This window comes from Halichoerus grypus, chromosome 7 (assembly GCF_964656455.1).
Source record: "Halichoerus grypus chromosome 7, mHalGry1.hap1.1, whole genome shotgun sequence".
Taxonomy (NCBI): domain Eukaryota; kingdom Metazoa; phylum Chordata; class Mammalia; order Carnivora; family Phocidae; genus Halichoerus; species Halichoerus grypus.
In genome coordinates this window covers 132,482,743-132,503,200 of record NC_135718.1, presented here as the reverse complement: position 1 = coordinate 132,503,200, position 20,458 = coordinate 132,482,743, and the positions used below count along the sequence as shown (strand labels likewise).

Below are 20,458 nucleotides of genomic sequence, written 5' to 3'. Positions count from 1 at the left end.
CATGGCAAGCCAGAAAGGGCTGGCAAGACATATTCAGGGTACTAAATGAGAAGAATATGCAGCCAAGAATACTTTATCCGGCAAGGCTGTCATTTAGAATGGATGGAGAGATCCAGAGCTTCCACGACCGGCAGAAACTGAAAGAATATGTGACCACTAAGCCAGCTCTGCAAGAAATATTAAGGGGGTTCTGTAAAAGGAGAAAGACCTCACGAGTGATATAGAATAGAAATTTACAGAGACAATCTATAGAAACAAGGACTTCACAGGCAACATGATGACAATAAAATCATATCTTTCAAAAATCACTCTCAACGTGAATGGCCAAAATGCTCCCATAAAACAGCACAGGGTTGCAGATTTGATAAAAAGACAGGACCCGTCTATATGCTGTCTACAAGAGACTCATTTTGAACCTAAAGATACATCCAGACTGAAAGTGAAGGGATGGAGATCTATCTTCCATGCTAATGGACCTCAAAAGAAAGCTGGGGTAGCAATTCTCATATCAGACAAATTAGATTTTAAGCTAAAGAGTGTAGTTAGAGACACAGAAGGACACTATACCATTCTTAAAGGCTCTATCCAACAAGAAGATCTAACAATTGTAAGTATCTATGCCCCGAACATGGGAGCAGCCACTTACATAAGCCAACTGTTAACCAAAATAAAGAGTCATATTGATAATAATATGATAATTGTCGGAGACTTCAATAGTCCTCTCAGCAATAGACAGATCATCTAAGCAGAAAATCAACAAAGAAACAAGAGCTTTGAAAGACACACTGGACCTGATGGACCTCATAGATATATACAGAACATTCCACCCCAAAACAACAGAATACTCATTCTTCTTGAGCGCACATGGAACTTTCTCCAGAATAGACCACATACTGGGTCACAAACCAGGTCTCAAATGATACGAAAAGATTGAAAATATTCCTTGCATATTCCCAGACCATATGCTTTAAAACAGGAACTCAATCACAAGAAAAAATTTGGAAGAAATTAAAACACTTGGAAGCTGAAGACCACTCTGCTCAAGAATGTTTGGGTCAACCAGGAAATCAAAGAAGAACTTAAAACAATTCATGGAAACCAATGAGAATGAAAACACATTGGTCCAAAACCTATGGGATACTGCAAAGGCGGCCCTAAGGGGGAAATACATAGCCATCCAAGCCTCACTCAAAAAAATAGAAAAATCCCGAATTCACCAACTAACTATGCACCTTAAAGAACCAGAGCAAAAGCAACAAATGATACCTAAGCCATGCATTAGAAGAGAAATAGTTAAGATTAGAGCAGAGATCAATGAATTAGAAACCAGAAAACACAGTAGAGCAGATCAATGAAACTAGAAGCTCGTTCTTTGAAAGAATCAATAAGATCAATAAACCACTGGCCAGAATTATCCAAAAGAAAAGAGAAAGGACACAAATCAATAAAATTATGAATGAAAGGGGAGAGATCACGACTAACACCAAGGAAATAGAAACAATTATTAGAAATTATTATCAACAACTATATGCCAATAAATTAAGTAACCTGGAAGAAATAGATGCCTTCCTGGAAATCTATAAACTACCAAGACTGAAACAGGAAGAAATTGAAAACCTGAATAGACAATAACCAATAATGAGATTGAAGCAGTGATCAAAAACCTCCCAAAAAAACAAGAATCCAGGGCCTGATGGATTCCCTGGGGAATTCTACCAAACATTCAAAGAAGAAATAATACCTATTCTCCTGAAGCTGTTTCAAAAAATAGAAACAGAAGACTCATTCTGTGAGGCCAGCATTACCTTGATCCCCAAACCAGGCAAAGACCCCATCAAAAGGGAGAATTTCAGACCAATATCCCTGATGAATATGGATGGCAAAATTCTCCACAAAATCCTAGCTAATAGGATCCAACAGACATTAAAAAGATCATCCACCACGACCAAATGGGATTTATCCCTGGGATGCAAGGGTGGTTCAACATTTGCAAATCAATCAATGTGATAGAAAACATTAATAAGAGGAGAGAGAAGAACCATAGGGTCCTCTCAATTGATGTAGAAAAAGCATTTGACAAAATACAGCATCCTTTCCTGATTAAAACTTTTCAGAGTATAGGGATAGAGGGAACATTCCTCAAGTTCATAAAATCCATCTATGAAAAACCCACAGTGAATATCATCCTCAATGGGGAAAAGATGAGAGCCTTTCCCTTAAGATCAGGAACACATCAAGGATGCCCACTCTCGCCACTATTGTTCAACATAGCACTAGAAGTCCTAGCAACAGCAATCAGACAACAAAAGAAATAAAAGGTATTCAAATTGGCAAAGAGGAAGTCAAACTCTCTTCACAGATGACATGATACTTTATGTGGAAAACCCAGACTCCAACCCCAAATTACTAGAACTCATACAGCAATTCAGTAATGTGGCAGGATACAAAATCAATGCACAGAAATCAGTTGCTTTCTTATACACTAACAATGTAACTGTAGAAAGAGAAATTAGAGAAATGATTCCACTTACAATAGCACCAAAAACCATAAGATACCTTGGAATAAACCTAACCAAAGAGGTAAAGGATCTATACTCTAGGAACTACAGAACACTCATGAAAGAAATTGAAGAAGACACAAAAAGATGGAAAAATATTCCATGCTCATGGATTGGAATAAACACTGTTAAAATGTCTATGCTACCCAGAGCAATCTATACCTTCAATGCCATCCCGATCAAAATTCCAATGACATTTTCCAAAGTGCTGGAACAAACAATCCTAAAATTTGTTGGAATCAGAAAAGACCCCGAATCACTGAGGAAATGTTGAAAAAGAAAAACAAAGCTGGGGGCATCACGTTGCCCAATTTCAAGCTCTATTACAAAGCAGTGATCACCAAGACAGCATGATACTGGCACAAAAACAGACATATAGACCAATGAAACAGAATAGAGAGCCCAGATATGGACCCTCAAATCTATGGTCAAATAATCTTCGACAAAGCAGGAAAAAATATGCAATGGAAAAAAGACAGTCTCTTCAATAAATGGTGCTGGGAAAATTGGACAGCTATATACAGAAGAATGAAACTCAACCATTCTCTAACACCATACACAAAGATAAACTCAAAATGGATGAAAGACCTCAATATGAAACAGGAATCCATCAAAATCCTAGAGGAGAAGGTAAGCAGTAACCTCTTCGACATCAGCCACAGCAACTTCTTTCAAGATACATCTCCAAAGGCTCGTGAAGCAAAAGCAAAAATGAACTTTTGGGACTTCATCAAGATAAAAAGCTTCTGCACAGCAAAGGAAACAGTCAACAAAACAAAGAGGCAACCCACAGAATGGGAGAAGATATTTGCAAATGACACTACAGACAAAGCGCTGATTTCCAAGATCTATAAAGAACTTCTCAAACTCAACACCCAAAAAACAAATAATCAAGTCAAAAAATGGGGAGAAGACATGAACAGACACTTCTCCAAAGAAGACATACAAATTGCTAACAGACACATGAAAAAATGTTCATCATCATTTGCCATCAGGGAAATTCAAATCAAAACCACATTGAGATACCACCTTACACCAGTTAGAATGGCAAAAATTGACAAGACAAGAAACAACAAATGTTGGAGAGGTTGTGGAGAAAGGGGAACCCTCTTATACTGTTGGTGGGAATGCAAGTTGGTACAACCACTTTGGAAAACAGTGTTGAGGTTCCTCAAAAATTTAAAAATAGAGCTACCCTATGACCCAGCAATTTCACTAGTGGGTATTTACCCCAAAGACACAGATGTAGTGAAAAGAAGGGCCATATGCACCCCAATATTCATAGCAGCAATGTCCGCAATAGCCAAACTGTGGAAAGAGCCGAGATGCCCTTCAACAGATGAATGGATAAAGAAGATGTGGTCCATATATACAATGGAATATTACTCAACCATCAGAAAGGATGAATACGGGGCGCCTGGGTGGCTCAGTCGTTAAGCGTCTGCCTTTGGCTCAGGTCATGATCCCAGAGTCCTGGGATCGAGTCCCACATCGGGCTCCCTGCTCAGCGGGAAGCCTGCTTCTCCCTCTCCCACTCCCCCTGCTTGTGTTCCTGCTCTCGCTGTCTCTCTCTCTGTCAAATAAATAAATAAAATCTTTAAGGAAAAGAAAAAAAAAAAAAAAGAAAGGATGAATACCCAACTTTTACATCAACATGGATGGGACTGGAGTAGATTATGCTAAGTAAAATACATCAAGCAGAGAAAGTCAATTATCATATGGTTTCACTTATTTGTGGAACATAAGGAATAGCATGGAGGACATTAGAAGAAGGAAGGGAAAAATGAAGGGGGGGAAATCGGAGGTGGAGACGAACCATGAGACTATGGACTCCGAGAAACAAATGAGGGTTTTAGAGGGGAGGGGGGTGGGGGGGATGGGTTAGCCCAGTGGTGGGTATTAAGGAGGGCATGTACTGCATGGAGCACTGGGTGTTATACGAAAAGAATGAATCATGGATCACTACATCAAAAACTAATGATGTACGGTGACTAACATAACATAATAAAATTAAATTTAATTTAATTTTAAATAAGAAAATCTGAACTATCTTTGTTTACCAGGTCATAGGGCCTTACAAAGGTGGTGACTTGACAATAAGGGCCAAGTTAATTTAGCCCAGAAAGTTTTCATTCTGAATTAGGATGCAAGCAGACTTAAGGTCTATTAACGTCAATATTAATATTGACATCACTTTGACAGTATTTTACCAAAACTCTTCCATTATTACAAATATTTAAATGAAACTATTTATTGGGATACTAAATTAATTTAAAAGAAATTCATTAATTTAAAATAAAATAAATTTATTTCGTTTAAAAATGAACCATTCAGAAATTTAGTTATACCTAAATAAATCACAATAGTATGAGTTTATATTTCATGGGCGAAAGAAAAATGAGGAAGTACAAGACTAAGACCTCAAATCATCTTCTCTCTGTGTTTAATATGAGCACTGAAAGTATGTAAGACATAATGGAAGGTTGAAAATATTTTGTATTTGCACTTCATTCTTTCATACTTACAATCATATTTTCCAAGGCATGTTTGGCAAGCCAACAGTTTAGAAAGACGGGGACAAATAGATTCCTTAAGGAAGGCCAAAAGATCTGAAAAACAAACCAAAACTAAACTTTTATCTCAAAGCAAAAATCATATCCAGCCGATTAACATGTAAAACAAAAAAAAAAGTTAATAAAGACAATATAATTTTTAATACATGTGACAAATACTTTAAACTCATTAATGAAATGCAAGGAGAAGATCCAATCTTTTCATTCATTGTTCTAATTCTTACTTAGGAAAAAATTCTTTGGGAAATTATTGTAGAAGCAGAAAGGAAAAAATGAGCTCCCGCTAATGTCACCTATAACTATGGGAATTCTATCATTAAATCTTTCAGTGTAACGGTTTATAATAGAGATCACCTCTTTCTTCCCTACAACTGGAGGGGGAACGTAGGAATAAGGAGAGAAGGCTTTCCCTTTTCACAACATTACCACTTACTCTCTTCAGATTCAAACATTTTAAGTGACACTGGGAACCATATTCAATTGGATTATATGTAGTTAGCCTGTCATTTAATCTAGTTCCAGTCATTCCTGTAGATAAATCATTCAAATTAAAATAATTGTCAGAAGTAAGCAACCACTTGAGATAATATTTGCTTATTTCCATAATTTTCCAAATAAAATTCAAATGAAGTGTTAGAAAGCATATCCCCAACAGACATTATTATAAATCTATGAGATAGAGATTAAAACCTAATTTTGCAATGGCAAAGTGCTTGTTACATATTTATGGGGCTGCAATTGAGCAGGATCATTGTAAAATTGGTATTCCACAGTACCTTGATAAAAAAACAAATTGCTAATTATCTGGCTGTTGGCAACTTTCTTATTAATGGGAGAATTGGACTTAGTAAATATTGTGTTTAAGCTAGAAATAAATATATGCTCAGTATGAGAAACTTTTATCAATGCTTGGTTTCTATTTTTTTTCGTTTGAGTATAGGTGACATACAATGTTCTATGAGTTTCAGGGTACAACTTAGTGATTTCACAAGTTTATACATTATGCTATGTTATCCACAAGGGTAGTACCACCTGTCCTATGATATCACTACTATATCATTAATTGTATTCTTATGCTATGCCTTTTATTCCCATGACATTCATTCCATAACTGGAAGCCTGTATCCCTTCCCTTTCACCCAGTTTGCCCAACCCCCCACTCTCTCCCCTCTGGCAACCATCAGTTCTCTGTATTTATAGGTCTGATTCTGCTTTTTGTTAGTTTCTATTTTTTTTAATTTCACAATATACACAAGAAATGGAGTGATTAATTTCTACTCTGTCTAGATAATATCAACACCTATTCACATGGCACATCTAGAGCAAATATGTCTAAAAAAGTATTTTATTTTGCTATTGCACTAAATCTCACTAGTTTTCATTTAATTCCATAATCTAGTTATCCAACTGATTTTACTCTTTATTTTTAATACCATGATCCTTACCGAAGCCTAAAATCATTTATTGGAGCTAATATAGTATTTATTAGTATTTAGATTTAAAGGCTTAAGTCTAATGACAAAATTAGTTATTTTAAAGATGCTTTTAAGACTTACTGAGATAATGAAGGGAACCGCATTAATTATTTCCAAGATGAAGGGTATTCGTAAAATCTGTTCCCAGATGTTTCCCTTCCAAGAAAGAATAAATAAAAATGAAAGTCAATTATACTGAATCCCATTAAAGGGGGAAAAAGACAGCACTCAGAATTTCTCTAGCAAGGATGCTTACATTAACCGAATACCAAATCATTATATAAAAATGTAGCAATGACTTTTAAAGATTATTTTTCTAGATGTAATTTTACTCCCTCAATATTTTGGTAAGTTTAAGTAAAGCAAACATTTATAGTAAGTCTTGAATATGTACACAACACATTTTGATCATATAATATTTCATGGAAGAAAAGTTACAAGTAAAGATACACATATTAAAGAAGCTGCAGAATCAGTAAAAAAGTGATTCAATCTTAATTTTTTTACTATATGAGTTATATTCACAAAAACTGTAAAGGATATTAAATAGCTTATAAATACATACACTTGTTAATGTTCATTAGTATTAACATTGTTTTTATGTTAAAACTTAAAGGGCTTTTTCAAGCATCTAGATTCTAATCTCCCAACCCACATAGTACAACAGTATTCATCAAAATTGGTGACATAATTTTTGTGTCCTAGTGCAAAATGAAAATTCCGGGCTTCCTATTAACAAATTATTAACAATTTCCAGAAGGTGAGAGAAGAATATTAAAATAAGCACAGGCCCTTCTAAATGTATAGCCCTGTGCAAAGGCATACAACACAACCATGACGCTGTCCCGATATAAACAGGTTAATCACTGACACTTTCTTAAATGGTGTCCAATGGGGGAAAAAAAAAAACTCAGGACTTACTAAAGCAGCTTATTCTTCTATGAAGAGATCTCCATATTAGAAAGGTAATTTGAAATCTGGGTCCCTGTATTTTCCAATTATTTTATAACAGTGGCTTCGAAGTTAGGAGCCTTTCTTAATATTTCCTTGAGGTCCCAAAGGCTTAAAACATCACAGTAATATAAGATACTACCACATCACAAAGCAAGGTTCTATACTGGCTAATGTCCATGTACTCAAATATTAAGTAACAAGTTTTACTGTACTTCATTCATCACCATCTCCAGGTTGTACAGAAAGTGGTAGGGGGAGCAGGTAGAAAAAAAATGGAAGCAACGAGAAGGCCTCCATACAGGGATGTTAGTGGTGCTTGGGTGCTTCTCTCATCACTTCAAGCTAAGTGAGAAGGGATCAAGAGAACCACTTAGGGAGCTTGGCTCACGTGTAGAGGCTGTCTTTGGCTCATGCCCAAAACATCTAAACATGAAGAGACAACAGTGCAACAAGAACAGAGGGTTGAAATGAGAGCAAGCCACAATGATGCCAATTCTAAGACAAAGGTACTTGTTTTCTGGGAACGAGACATAGACTCTAAAGAATAAAATCTATGGCCATTTTAAAGGAGTTTACACTCAGGATGGCTGTGTGCCTGAAGGGGAAACAAGACCTCAACAAATGGTGGACCTCAGAGTGTCAGGGCTTGGGTCAGAGCCCTAGTGGCCCGTCAGAGCCACTGAGGCACCCAAGGAGCTTCAGTCAAAAGCCTGCAGAAGACCGCAAAAGCCCTACTTGTATTGGCCATGCAGAACAAACCAGCACCAGACTACACTTGTGCTATCAGGCACCTTCATCCCAAAGGCTGACTTCACCTCACTCCCTGTGCCTCCTCAGCCCTGGAGGGACCAGAATCAGCAGCATCAAGTAAGAGAGGAAGTGGGAATAACAGATAACCTCACAATGATTCCCCGTCTCATGCAGGTCTGAGCTGAGGATAAGCTGAAGTATTAAAGTGGATGAAAATTTTAAATGTTTATATATATTGAGCATAATTTCCTAAATACTAAACTGAAATTTGCCTTGTGATTGGAGAGACTACAAAAGTTCTGGGACCTTTACAACATATCATCTGATCAGCATGGATCAAGAGGATGTGTGCATTTGGAAAAGTGTTGGGGAAATAAAATCTTAAAAAAAAAAAAAGTGTTGGGGGACTAAAGGCCTTTCCTACTTGCACTGAGTCAAGCTTGTTCGATAAAGCAGTTGTAACTGATTGTGTGTGCAAGTTAATATTGCCATTTCATTCACCAGTTTTTTTACATGACTCAGTTTCCAGAAGGCTTAACATTTGGCTTATTCTGTCCTTGGTGTGTTTTTACTGGTGACTGTACCTCTCTCTTTGGTGTCAATGATTGTTCCTAGGAAAGAGACTGATGTGACCAGCCAGAGAAGGAACAGTCTGGAAACAGTTACCACTGATGATATGGCAGGATATCTCTATTAATGCAGAGCAAGATTAATATTAGTTTTCTTAGCTGTGAGACACTGTTTGGACAAATTTAATTCATAGTAAACAAAAACATCATATATCTCTGATGACTCTCTTCATTTCCATTTGTAATACATCAACTTTATTTCATGATTTTTTTCTCAAACAATTAAAAGAGTCTCATAACTGGTATCTGACTTAATTTGGTTAATTTCTGATTTATCTTCTATAATAAAGCAAAAAGATTCTTTCCAAAATGCCATTGCCAACATAATGACATCCAAACTACTCTTCAGATTATATGAAGGCTCATAATCTGGACTCTGGTTACTGGTTTGGTTTGTACCTACTATACTTCTGTTTCCATCTTGAATTCAGCCACAGATTCATCCATACTGAATTTTATACAGTTCTCTGAGCAGGCTATTTCATACTTTTATAACTTTGCTCACACTTCTCCCGCTGCTTGGAACGCCCCACTCCCCATGCCTTCACCACTAATCTCCTGGACAAGTGTTTATAATGTTTTACAGAACTGCTTGTTTCTATGCCTGTTAGGGCTCAAGAAGTATGTTAATGAGTAAATTAGGGGCGCCTGGATGGCTCAGTTGGTTAAGCGTCTGCCTTCGGTTCAGGTCATGATCCCAGGGTCCTGGGATCGCCCGGTGTCGGGCTCCCTGCTCAGTGGGCAGCCTGCTTCTCCCTCTGCCTCTGCCTGCCATTCCCCCTGCTTGTGCTCTCTCTCTCTCCCTCTGTCAAATAAATAAATAAAATCTTAAAAAAAAAATAATGAGTAAATTAAACTTCCAAATATTTTATACATACTTTCCCCCTTCTTGGTATAATTATTTTGTTTTTGAACTTAAGTATTTACATTTCTTTCTATTGAATCCAAATGGAAACACTTAAAAGAATTTTATTGTTTTAAGCCTATCTGAATATAGTTACATATAAGTTGTTTCACTTGTAACCACAGAGTTCAAGTAGAAAGTTTCTGCAGGCAAGCATTTTAGGAGTACTTGGCTACATACCCATCTCAGGTAATTTCATCTATGTTTCAACTTCAACTTATCACCAATAATAAACCAATGACTTCCAATGCTGTATCTCTAGTCCAGATCAGTATTGCATCTCTGAGATTCTGTTTCATCTCCACTACCTAATGCATTGCTTCACGCAAATGCCTCAAAGGCACCTTGTGTGGATTATGTCAAAAAGTATAATTTATGATTTTTGCCTGGTTGGTTCCCCAGTAACACAAACCAAAAATCCTGGAGAAACTATTCACATCTTCCTTCTACCAGATAACTAAGGATAACTGGTCAATAAGATCTCCTAATTCATGGGATGCCTGGGTGGCTCAGTTGGTTAAACATCTGCCTTAGGCTCAAGTCATGATCCCTGGCTCCTGGGTTGGAGCCCCGTGTTGGGCTCCCTGCTCAGTGGGGAGTCTGCTTGTCCCTGTTCCTCTCCCCCTTCCCCAACTTGTGCACATGCTCTCTCTTTCTCAAATAAATAAGATCTTTAAAAAAAAAAAAATCTCCTGAATCATAAATAGATCTTGAGTTTCCCTCCTTCTCATTCTACCTCATTCCCACTCTTTGACCTGGTTGAGGCTCCTAGCTGGTCTCCTTCCCTTCATTCTTGCCCCATTCCAATTCACCTACCATATCATCTGGATTTTTTTTTTCTAAAGGTACACCTAATGTGCCAATCCCCTGAAAATAAATAAACTTCCCACTGAGGGCTAATTTTCATTATCTAAAATTATACAATGAGGCAATATACTCATTGCTAAAAATAAATGAATATCTTCTTATTGTATTCATTACATTTGATTCTAAGATCTCAGGTTGTCTCCTGAACTTAAAGATACATTAATAAATATCTCCCCTAAAATTAGCTAATGAAAAATAAACATAGAAAGTATTCATAAGTTCCACTGAGTGTTAGGGAGTAACTATGAGCCTACATTACATAAATCTACATGAGAAAAACAATTATCATGAAGAAAACACCATGTACCCATAGAAGGCATTATAGAGAAGCATAAAATAAAATCCAAAATGCCCTTCAAAATTATGTTAAATACTTATTTCATTTCATCTTATTTTCACAAAGGAGATAAAAGGCATGGCTTTTTCCAAAAGGGTATTTATTTATTTATTTATTTATTCATTCTTCATTAAGCTCCATGCCCAAAGTGGGGCTTGAATTCATGATTCTGAGATTAAAAGTCACATATTCTATTGACTGAGTCAGCCAGGCACCCCCAACAGGTAACTTCCTTAAAAAAAAGAAATTTCTGGGGTGGTGGCTCGGTGGGTTGGCTCAGTTGGTTGGGCCCCTGCCTTTGGCTCAGGTCATGATTCCAGGGTCCTGTGATGGATCCCCATGCCAGACTCCCTGCTCAGCGTTTCTGCCTCTATTGCTCCCCCTGGTTGTGCTTTCTCACTCTCTCTGTCAAATAAATAAAATCTTTAAAAAAAAAAAAGAAATTTTTTAGGTAGCTTTATCTGTTCTGAGTGTGTAGAACTACATTTCTCTTACAGAATTCAATAAAGTATAAATAAATTAATCCAACCATTTTACAACATTTGGTATGGACATAACTTTCCTTAATCAATAAAAATGCAGGAAAATGGATAATTTTCTAAAATGTATCAGGCTTTTATTTTTATCATAAAGAAAAATGGAAGTTTATAACTGTACAATTACATATGTACCTCCAAAATGCACTTAAAAAATTATAAGATGTATGGTAATATTGTTGTTAGACTAAGATGTACCCTGGGACTTTTTAAAAACACTTTCTTCTTCAATATTAAAAATACCTGTATGTAAATATGTAACTAAAAAGGCTGATAACTTATTTTCTTTAGTGAATTTAAAATAGTTTAGTATCCCTAAGGCAGTCTTATTTTGTATAGCTAAATGTAAACTGAACAATAATTAGATTCACCATTTCCATGGCTTCGTAAGCAGAATCACCAGTATTGGAACACCTAGGTGGCTCAGTCCATTAAGCTACTGACTTGATTTCCGCTGGCTTGGGTCACGACCTCAGGGTCATGGGGCTCTGTGGGGAGTCTGCTTGTCCCTCTCCCTCCCCCTCTGCCCCTAGTCCTGCTCTCACTCACAATCTCTCTCTAAAATAAAATCTTAGGAAAAAAAAAAAAAGAAAGAAACACCAGGATCTAGGAGTGTCTAGGAGTCCTAGTCAAATCCTTTGTTCTTTGCCAGAAAGGAGCCCATCATGGTGTTAAAATTTCAAAGCTGTTGCTTTTTATAAAGTGATTATAGAAAAAAGAACTGTAGATTTAACAGAAGCCTTCTAGGTATGTTGGATTTTTGTTTGCAGAATTTTGGAAATTATGCTGGAGTTTGTTTTCGTTTCCTTTTGATTTAATGAATGTGTGTGTATAAATAGAGTTCTATTTTGAAAGCAGTTGATAAAGACATAGAGGGTATTTATGGTAACAGAAGAATAAGAACTTTACTGCTGGGCGATCCCATGGTTGTTCTGCCAAGTAGCTATAAACATGAATGGAATGATGATTTAAGTACAGACCTGCACTTCTGTAGGATAGAGGACTAAATAAGTTGATGTCAGGGATTTTTAAATCATTATCTGCTAACCTCAACATGCACTTTATAGAGTTTTTGCTTATTTAGGTTTTATTCATCAGTCTTTGTTTTTCAAAACCTGCAGTCTCCACAGTAGTTTAAACTGTTTAGTTAAGGATGAAGTCATCACACTTATTTTAGAATGTTTAATTTCAAGAATTATAAAGTGTTTACAGAATACTGGATTAAATTTGTTTTTAAATATTGTATATATATGTATATAATACATACAAATATGCACATTATCTGTACATATATGTAAACAAATATAAATATTGATTTGCTATTATGTTGATAGTTCAGAACTTAACATATCAAAGAACAATATTAGGAATATATACAGTTGTTAATGCAATATCCATTTCTGCTTACCTCTCTATAATTTTTCTTAAAAATCTAATTTGAAAAAAAAATCTAATTTGAGAGGAGGAGCTCATTTGAGTTTCTGCTATCCAAATTTGCCTTAATTATAGGCCATAAAAAGTTATCAATTATTTAATTTATTCATTCCAAATATTTTATCCAGCAGTCTATTGGAGTGGGTCAAAAGAGTCCATGAGTTTGACTGAATTTATGAGAGGAAAAAGAAAGTAATTACCAGAAACCTATCCTTCCAATGTCACATAATTCCTTTATATCCTTTGTTTCCTTTGAAACACACAAACTCAACTACCATCTACCTCTCCTCCATCTAAGCCATTAATGTTTATGAAGGTCAGAATGGAAATATTATATATCATCTAGCTCTTATAATGCTACTAGATCTCATAATGCTTTGCTCTCGTTTTATAAATGGCAGGAAGTAATTAATTACAAATGTCAATATCATATGATTACAGTGGAAAATTGTCTTGAATCTGTGTTTTTTAAATGATTTTTAAATTAGGGCTAAGAGGGCGCCTGGGTGGCTCAGTTGGTTAAGCGACTGCCTTCGGCTCAGGTCATGATCCTGGAGTCCCAGGATCGAGTCCCGCATCGGGCTCCCTGCTCAGCAGGGAGTCTGCTTCTCCCTCTGACCCTCCCCCCTCTCATGCTCTCTCTCTATCTCATTCTCTCTCTCAAATAAATAAATAAAATCTTTAAAAATAAATAAATAAATAAATAAATAAATAAATTAGGGCTAAGAGTTCCACTAAGCACCAAAGTTAATTTCATATTACTTTTTGGCTAGAATTTAAAGCAAATACACTCAAAAATGTAGATTAATATTTTGACCACTTAAATATCTATACACACTCTTGTACTAGTGGAAGAGATTTAATTATTTACCAAAAACACCCACGTGCCTAATTTTTTAGCATGTCATTTTGTTTTTATTACTTTCAACTTTCATCACCTACTTGAATACTAAGTAACTTAGAAGATAAAATCTTGGATATTAATTCACTTGATTATTATTTCGTTCTTCTAGGTATCCAAAATCTAGATTTGTCAATCTATATACATTTATTGAGCACCTATTTCAATGAAGAGATAAACTCATAAATCATTAAAAGATCTTCCTCCACATATTAGTCTATACTGTTCATCACTAAGTGAGTACTTCCTAGGTAACATAAGGATGAGTGACTACCTACATGTAAGGTCTTTCAACTTCTCTTCTCTAGCTTCAAAATATTCTTTCATGCACAATTTTCCATCTTCTGTGCTCTCAGAAAAGAATGGAATGTATCCAAAGCAAATCAGTAGACCTCAGGTTCCTACTCCAACTTATTATTTTGTATAAAACTTACTTCATCTATCATTTTTTTTAGTCCCCTCTACCTACTTTCTGTAAAGGATGCAAATTTTTTTCCATCATTGGTCAATCTTCTCTGCCCCATTAGACCACTTCTAGGGTAGTGACCCTACCCCAGTCAATCAACATTCTTCATTTAACACTTTTACTCCCAATTGTACACCATTGAAATTGGTTTCTTACAAGTGAATAGCAAGTGATTTCCTAAACTGTAAATTCAATAGCCTCTTCTCAAGCTCCTTAATAAACTTGTAGTTCCAACCCTTTCAGCCTTTCAGATAACACATTTCTTCCTTAGAATTTCTAACATCCTATTTTTTTCTCACAAATATTAAATCAACCCATCTATATTTTTTGGAAAGCCCACATTCTTTTCTTTCTATACTTTCTAATTCATCAATCTCACCTCATTAGATATTAGCATTATTTTCTTCAGATGGAGTTAAGGAGATTTTTTTTTTTAATAAACCCAGCGGAAAAGGTGAGTTTGTAAAGATTTCTTGCTCTAAATTTAGGATTAAAAGTAGTCTAAGAAATGTTATCTTCAAAACCCTATGTCTAGGGTGCCTGGGTGGCTCAGTCGTTAAGCGTCTGCCTTCAGCTCAGGTCATAGTCCCAGGGTCCTGGGATCAAGCCCCACATCAGGCTCTCTGTTCAGTGGGAAGCCTGCTTCTCCCTCTCCCACTCCCCTGCTTGTGTTCCCTCTCTCTCTGTGTCTCTCTCTGTCAAATAAATAAATAAAATCTTAAAAAAAAAAAAAAAAACCTATGTCTTAAAAAGTGAGAAAGAAGTTGATATGCTAAATAAGAGTTCCCCAAAAACATAACCTTGAGTACACTTGATATAGTAAATGCCGAAAACATAAACCGAAGGTTAGTGATGGATATGATAGCCATTCCAAAGTCTTTCTACCCTTCTTTTCTATGTCTCTGTCTTCTCTGATTACTCTGTCTTTCTTCCAACAACCACAGTATAAGCATCTCCATCAAATGAGCCTTAGCTTCTCCCTTGGTTATTATCCCATACTTAATAGACTTGCATGCTTCCTCCACCATCTCTGTGAAAATGACCTCCACATCTTAAATCTCTCTTCCCTGCATGTTCCAGATACTCATTTTTAGTTGTCCACATGTCATGTCTACCTATCTATCCATAAGCACCTCAAATTCATTATTTCCAAATCCATTTCCATTATTCTGTCTATCCTGACCCCAATCTGATTTTTTCTTGATATAATTTTTCTTAGTTTCACTGCCATGTTCCCAGTCATATGAATTTAGAAAATGTTGAAGTGATATTTGCCTTTGCCTTTTCCTCAACTTTCTCAACAAATCAAGTGATGATTTCTTTAGTTTCTACCTTTATATTTCATCTTGTGTCAACTCTGTCTATTCCATTCACCCAGCCAAAAACTCACTCCCAGTTTTCCTTTCTGTAATTGTGTCTTAATTTAGCACATGGCTCTCAGTATGATGTCTCTCTGACCTGTGCTGCACAGATGTTCGGAACTAATACTAAAACTTAATTACAATTATAGAACTCTCATGTTCAACATCCTCCATCAAATTCCCATTATATGTTGCTATACAAGGCCCTCACAATACTGTGCCAAATTTTCCCAACCAATATTTTTCCAGATGCCCCCCAAAATTCTGCCCAAACTTAAATATTTATTATTCTTCCAATTTTATATGCACATGACTTCTTTTATGCCTTTGTTAATTCTATAAATCCCTAGTGTCTTATCTTTTCATCTTTCCTTATTGAAATCACTGATTCAAGGACTCTGCTCTGCTTAAATCAGTCAAGTATTTTCATCCTATGATATGACATCTCTCTACCCCCATGGGACATGATTTGCACCTCACTGGAAGTACCTACTGTTCTGTTTTGTATTATTATTATCTGCATAATTTTCTCTTGCTTATCCCCCTTTCTAGATGGAAACTCATTGAGAAAAGAACAATGCACAGTATGGGGCTCTTCATCAAATACAGACTCAATAAATATTTGTTAAATTGTGTTAGCCAGACAAAGTCTCACCAAAGATTAAATAATCCATTAAAATAATTCCTAACAGATATGTTTTTGCTCCCTCAATGTTTTTTGTACAGATCAGGAAAAGAGTTTAAGAACAATTAAAAGCAAGATCATTCCATTTGCTTGCCTCACATAAGCATGTATATCATAGGTAAGTTAACCTACAGGAATTAATGAAATATTTTTAAGCCACCAAGGAAAACATTACTATACAACTACAGATTTTTATCACATACCACAGAGGCCCAAAATAATTAAAGAAGTTTAAGAAGGACTTGCTTTACCCCAGAGTATAAATTATAAATAGAGGAATACTGGGTTAATGCTAGTAATGTGTTCTGTCAGCTAAAAACTTCTAATTAAAATAACTTACCTTATAACTGAGATAACCAAGTAGTATTGTTTCAAATAAACTTATCAATGCCACTGAAACCTGAAAAAAAATTGTACCTCAGTGAGAAAACGCAACAGAATTTTAAAAATATATTCATGATTATAAAACTATTAACTTTATGTACATATATGTGTGTATGTATGTATATATTTGTATAATATACAGATATACATATAAGGAGGTATTATGTGGCACTGTAACTTCTCTATACAGGTGGCAGTTTGCTCTACAAGTTAGTTTTATATTTCTAATACTCCTTAATAAATATTTTTTATTATCTCAAATATAAATGTGGGATTAGAATAGTCAGACTGGCTGGAGTTTATATGATATGTAGAGAATAAGTTCTTTTGTGTATGTTCCTAATATGCACAATCACACTTAGCTGCCCCGGCGTAAATACTACCCTCTCCCAACAACAGCTCCACCACCTCTAGAACATCTACCAAAGACAGCAGTTCCTTTCAGAAAATAAAAGAATGTAAGCTTCGAGTTGAGAGATACATTCTCTCTCTCACCCGCCTCAAACAAAATGAAACAGCAACATCCTTAACACTAAACAAAATAGTCCAGGTCAACACTTCCAGATACTTTGAGATTTTATTTGAATGGACTTCATAAACAATTCCTCTTTCACAGCTGGAAGAGCATGTCCTAGACAAGCTTCTACTTTCTCTACATTTGCTATTATATATACAATTTCTGCTGCTGAACTACCAAAAAGCTATGATTGCAACAGAAAAGGTAACTAGAAAAAATATCCAAATTATTTTGTATTAAGTACTCTCAGCACTTTGGGGTAGGTGAATAGAAGCAAAATAAGCAAGCATAAACAAGAAATGACTCTATAGATAACATATTTGTTTACAGATTTTGAGACTTAAGACAATCTGCATAAGAAAGGCAGATACCCTGGAATTTTAAATTTTAACTCCTGTTGGAATGAAAACTTTGATTCAAGTGAATATTAAAACAGAAGGACAATAAAGAAGCATGTGAATGCATGGCAATATAAGTAAAATGTGTTCAGAAGTACATATGGAAGCCAGGCATTGTTCTGATATAAAATGCACACCTCTTAGATGTTCTCCACAAGTCATTTAAATCATAATCATTCATGCTTTTTCTCTATAAGTAGTGTTAGAGGGTCTCTAGAACATTTGTAGCATGGATTACTCAAAATCCTATTTGAAAATGAACATTATTATTATTGTAAAATATCGTTATCAGATAAAACCAATTTGAATAGATCAAAATGTATTTCAAGGCGATATATGACTATTCTTAAAAATATTAACTTACTTTAAATGTGTATCTCACTGAAAAATAATATAGGAATCGAGCTAGAGATTAAAAGACTGCATTTTTTGTGAACACTTAAATATTTGAAAGGGTATTTGTAATTAACAACATTGCAATGCAAATCAGTATAAAAAAATTAAATGCAACTTGACTTCAAAAAAGTATGAAATATCCAGACATAGTAAGAACTTGATTTCATTGTTATGATTACAATGCATACATAATTAAAATAATCCATTATAACATTTAAAATGTACAGACTTCACAATCCTCATGACTTTAAAAAACAAACCAAACACTTGATTTTAAAGTATTTTAAAGGCTGTTTATAAACAGTCAGTTTTAGAGTCTTTCCATTACTTCCATGATTCAACTGTCTTCCAAGCAGTAACTTTTGACCTTTTTATCTTAGTGACTGTATTCTTTAAATAACTTTTACTTTTGAAAAATAACAAAATAAAAAGTATCTGTAAGAGAGAGACAGGAGTAGAGATAGGAACGTGTAAAAAGTTTGCTGGGCATAAAATTCAACAGAAAAAAGAGCAAAGAAGAGGTATAGAGGACTCTAGGGAACACCCCAACAATATAATTCAGACATGTTCCCTCTCATATTTTCTTACTCTTTCCTCAGGACTCCTTTTATGCCAGAACATACTTTTTGTTTTATTTACAAAATTATCTGTTTAGGGACCAAGCTCTTGCTCTTGGTAATATGAGCCATTCATTCACTTGTTTAATGCATTTAATAATTATTTATTGAGATTCTACCATGTTCCAGACATTGCAGATATAGTAAAAGAGCAAACATGGTTATGGGCTTTTGATTAATTTTTCAAGGATTACATAAGATGAATACCTAGAGTCATTTGGGGAACTTGTGGTGCCTTAACACACTGGTTACTCTTTTTTTCTCCACACCCTCAAAAGCTTTCTTAAGTCTAATCCTGATCAGAAGGAAATTCTCAAAAAGTAGAATGCAGGGCTCAGGCAAACATGAAGATAGGGGGAAAAAAACAGTTGTCTAAGACATGCATCAAGATTAATAAGCAATAAAACAAACTCATTTTTAATATCAACAGTTTTCTCTCCAATAGTATTCATCTATGAAATAAGAATAAATCCAGAAATAGAGGGGTAAAACAAAATTGTACATAACCTGTAAGCCCCATAAAGGTAGACTTCTGTTCACCCAAAAGATATGAGACCTATAAAAAAAAATATTAGTTTTTAAAAACATGAAAAAAGCATTCATTTTAAAATTTCAACTGAAGTTGGAAATATTTAAATAATGCTGCATTAAAAGGCAATAAAATATCAAAATTGAAATTAGAAAAGCTTTATATTGTTTCAGTTTTCTTTTTGATAATATCCACTTCTATTCCAGGAATAGAAAATGGTTTATTTCTAAACCTTTTCTAATTTTGTTTTTATTCTCATGTTAATAAGGAAAGAAAAGATAATGGGCCCTTATCTAAAGAGTGATTATGGCAAGATAGAAAAACTTCAAACCATTTACATGTCAATTCTCCACTGAAAAGTCACTTAAAGGTCTTCCATAAACTCAAAGATTTCATTATTTTTAACACTGCTAATATTTTGGCAATACAAAGTCAACAGTATAAATAGAATAAAGTGCGTAACTCATGGAGCACATTAATATTTCAGATTCAGGTTTGTGTAAAACATTATACTACCAAGAAAATCCGTACTAAGGTTAGCATAAAACATTATGCAGAACAGAGTGACTGTCCTTAAATATCTCCTAAAAATCATATCATCCCTGATGTTAAAAATTATTTCTACTCTGCAAAAAAACACCATACACTTCTAATGTAGCCACTAGCTATAATTTTTTTTTTAAGTACGCTCCACGCCCAACATAAGGTTGAACCTACTACCCCAAGATTAAGTCACATGCTCTCCTGACTGAGCCAGCCAGGTGCCCCCACTAGTTATAATTTTTAATTCTTTATACCCTACCATTGTCTACATTATTGTGCATACAGCTGATTCAAATGAGAGATCATTCACGGCAATATAATTTACTCATGAAACAATGAGAATAGTTACATTATGCTGCCCAAAAATTGCAAATAAAAAAAATAACAGGACAGAACAAAGCCTAGTCGCTCTTTATAGTTATGAAGTATTAGAGGAGTCCCATAAAATATCAAGTGTATTTTTAAATCTTTAAGTTATTTCTTTTTGGTAATATGTTAAATAATAATAAAGAGCAATAAACTTTCTAAAATTCTAGTTTTAAAAAAATCATAAACTTTAAAATAATATTCAAAGAAACTACCTACTATCTTAAACTGAAGTACTGTATAATTCCAGAATGTCACATCTACCTGGACAACTGATC

General features: G+C 34.9%; 1 protein-coding gene across 5 annotated transcripts in view; it reads right to left on the bottom strand.

The window, feature by feature from the left end:
• Positions 1 to 20,458, bottom strand: part of KCNT2 (potassium sodium-activated channel subfamily T member 2) — a 375,975-nt gene that overhangs the window by 227,740 nt on the left and 127,777 nt on the right. For 4 of the 5 annotated variants that reach the window (XM_078078345.1, XM_036084475.2, XM_078078344.1 and 1 more), the window contains exons 4-7: positions 19,250 to 19,298; positions 16,771 to 16,830; positions 6,688 to 6,762; positions 5,084 to 5,167 (exon numbers count right to left, since the gene is read on the bottom strand). In XM_078078345.1, the coding sequence (XP_077934471.1) occupies positions 5,084 to 5,167; positions 6,688 to 6,762; positions 16,771 to 16,830; positions 19,250 to 19,298 (268 nt within the window). Of the gene's footprint in view, positions 1 to 5,083; positions 5,186 to 6,687; positions 6,763 to 16,770; positions 16,831 to 19,249; positions 19,299 to 20,458 lie in introns of all 5 variants that reach the window. The other variant, XM_078078342.1, reaches the window with a different exon arrangement.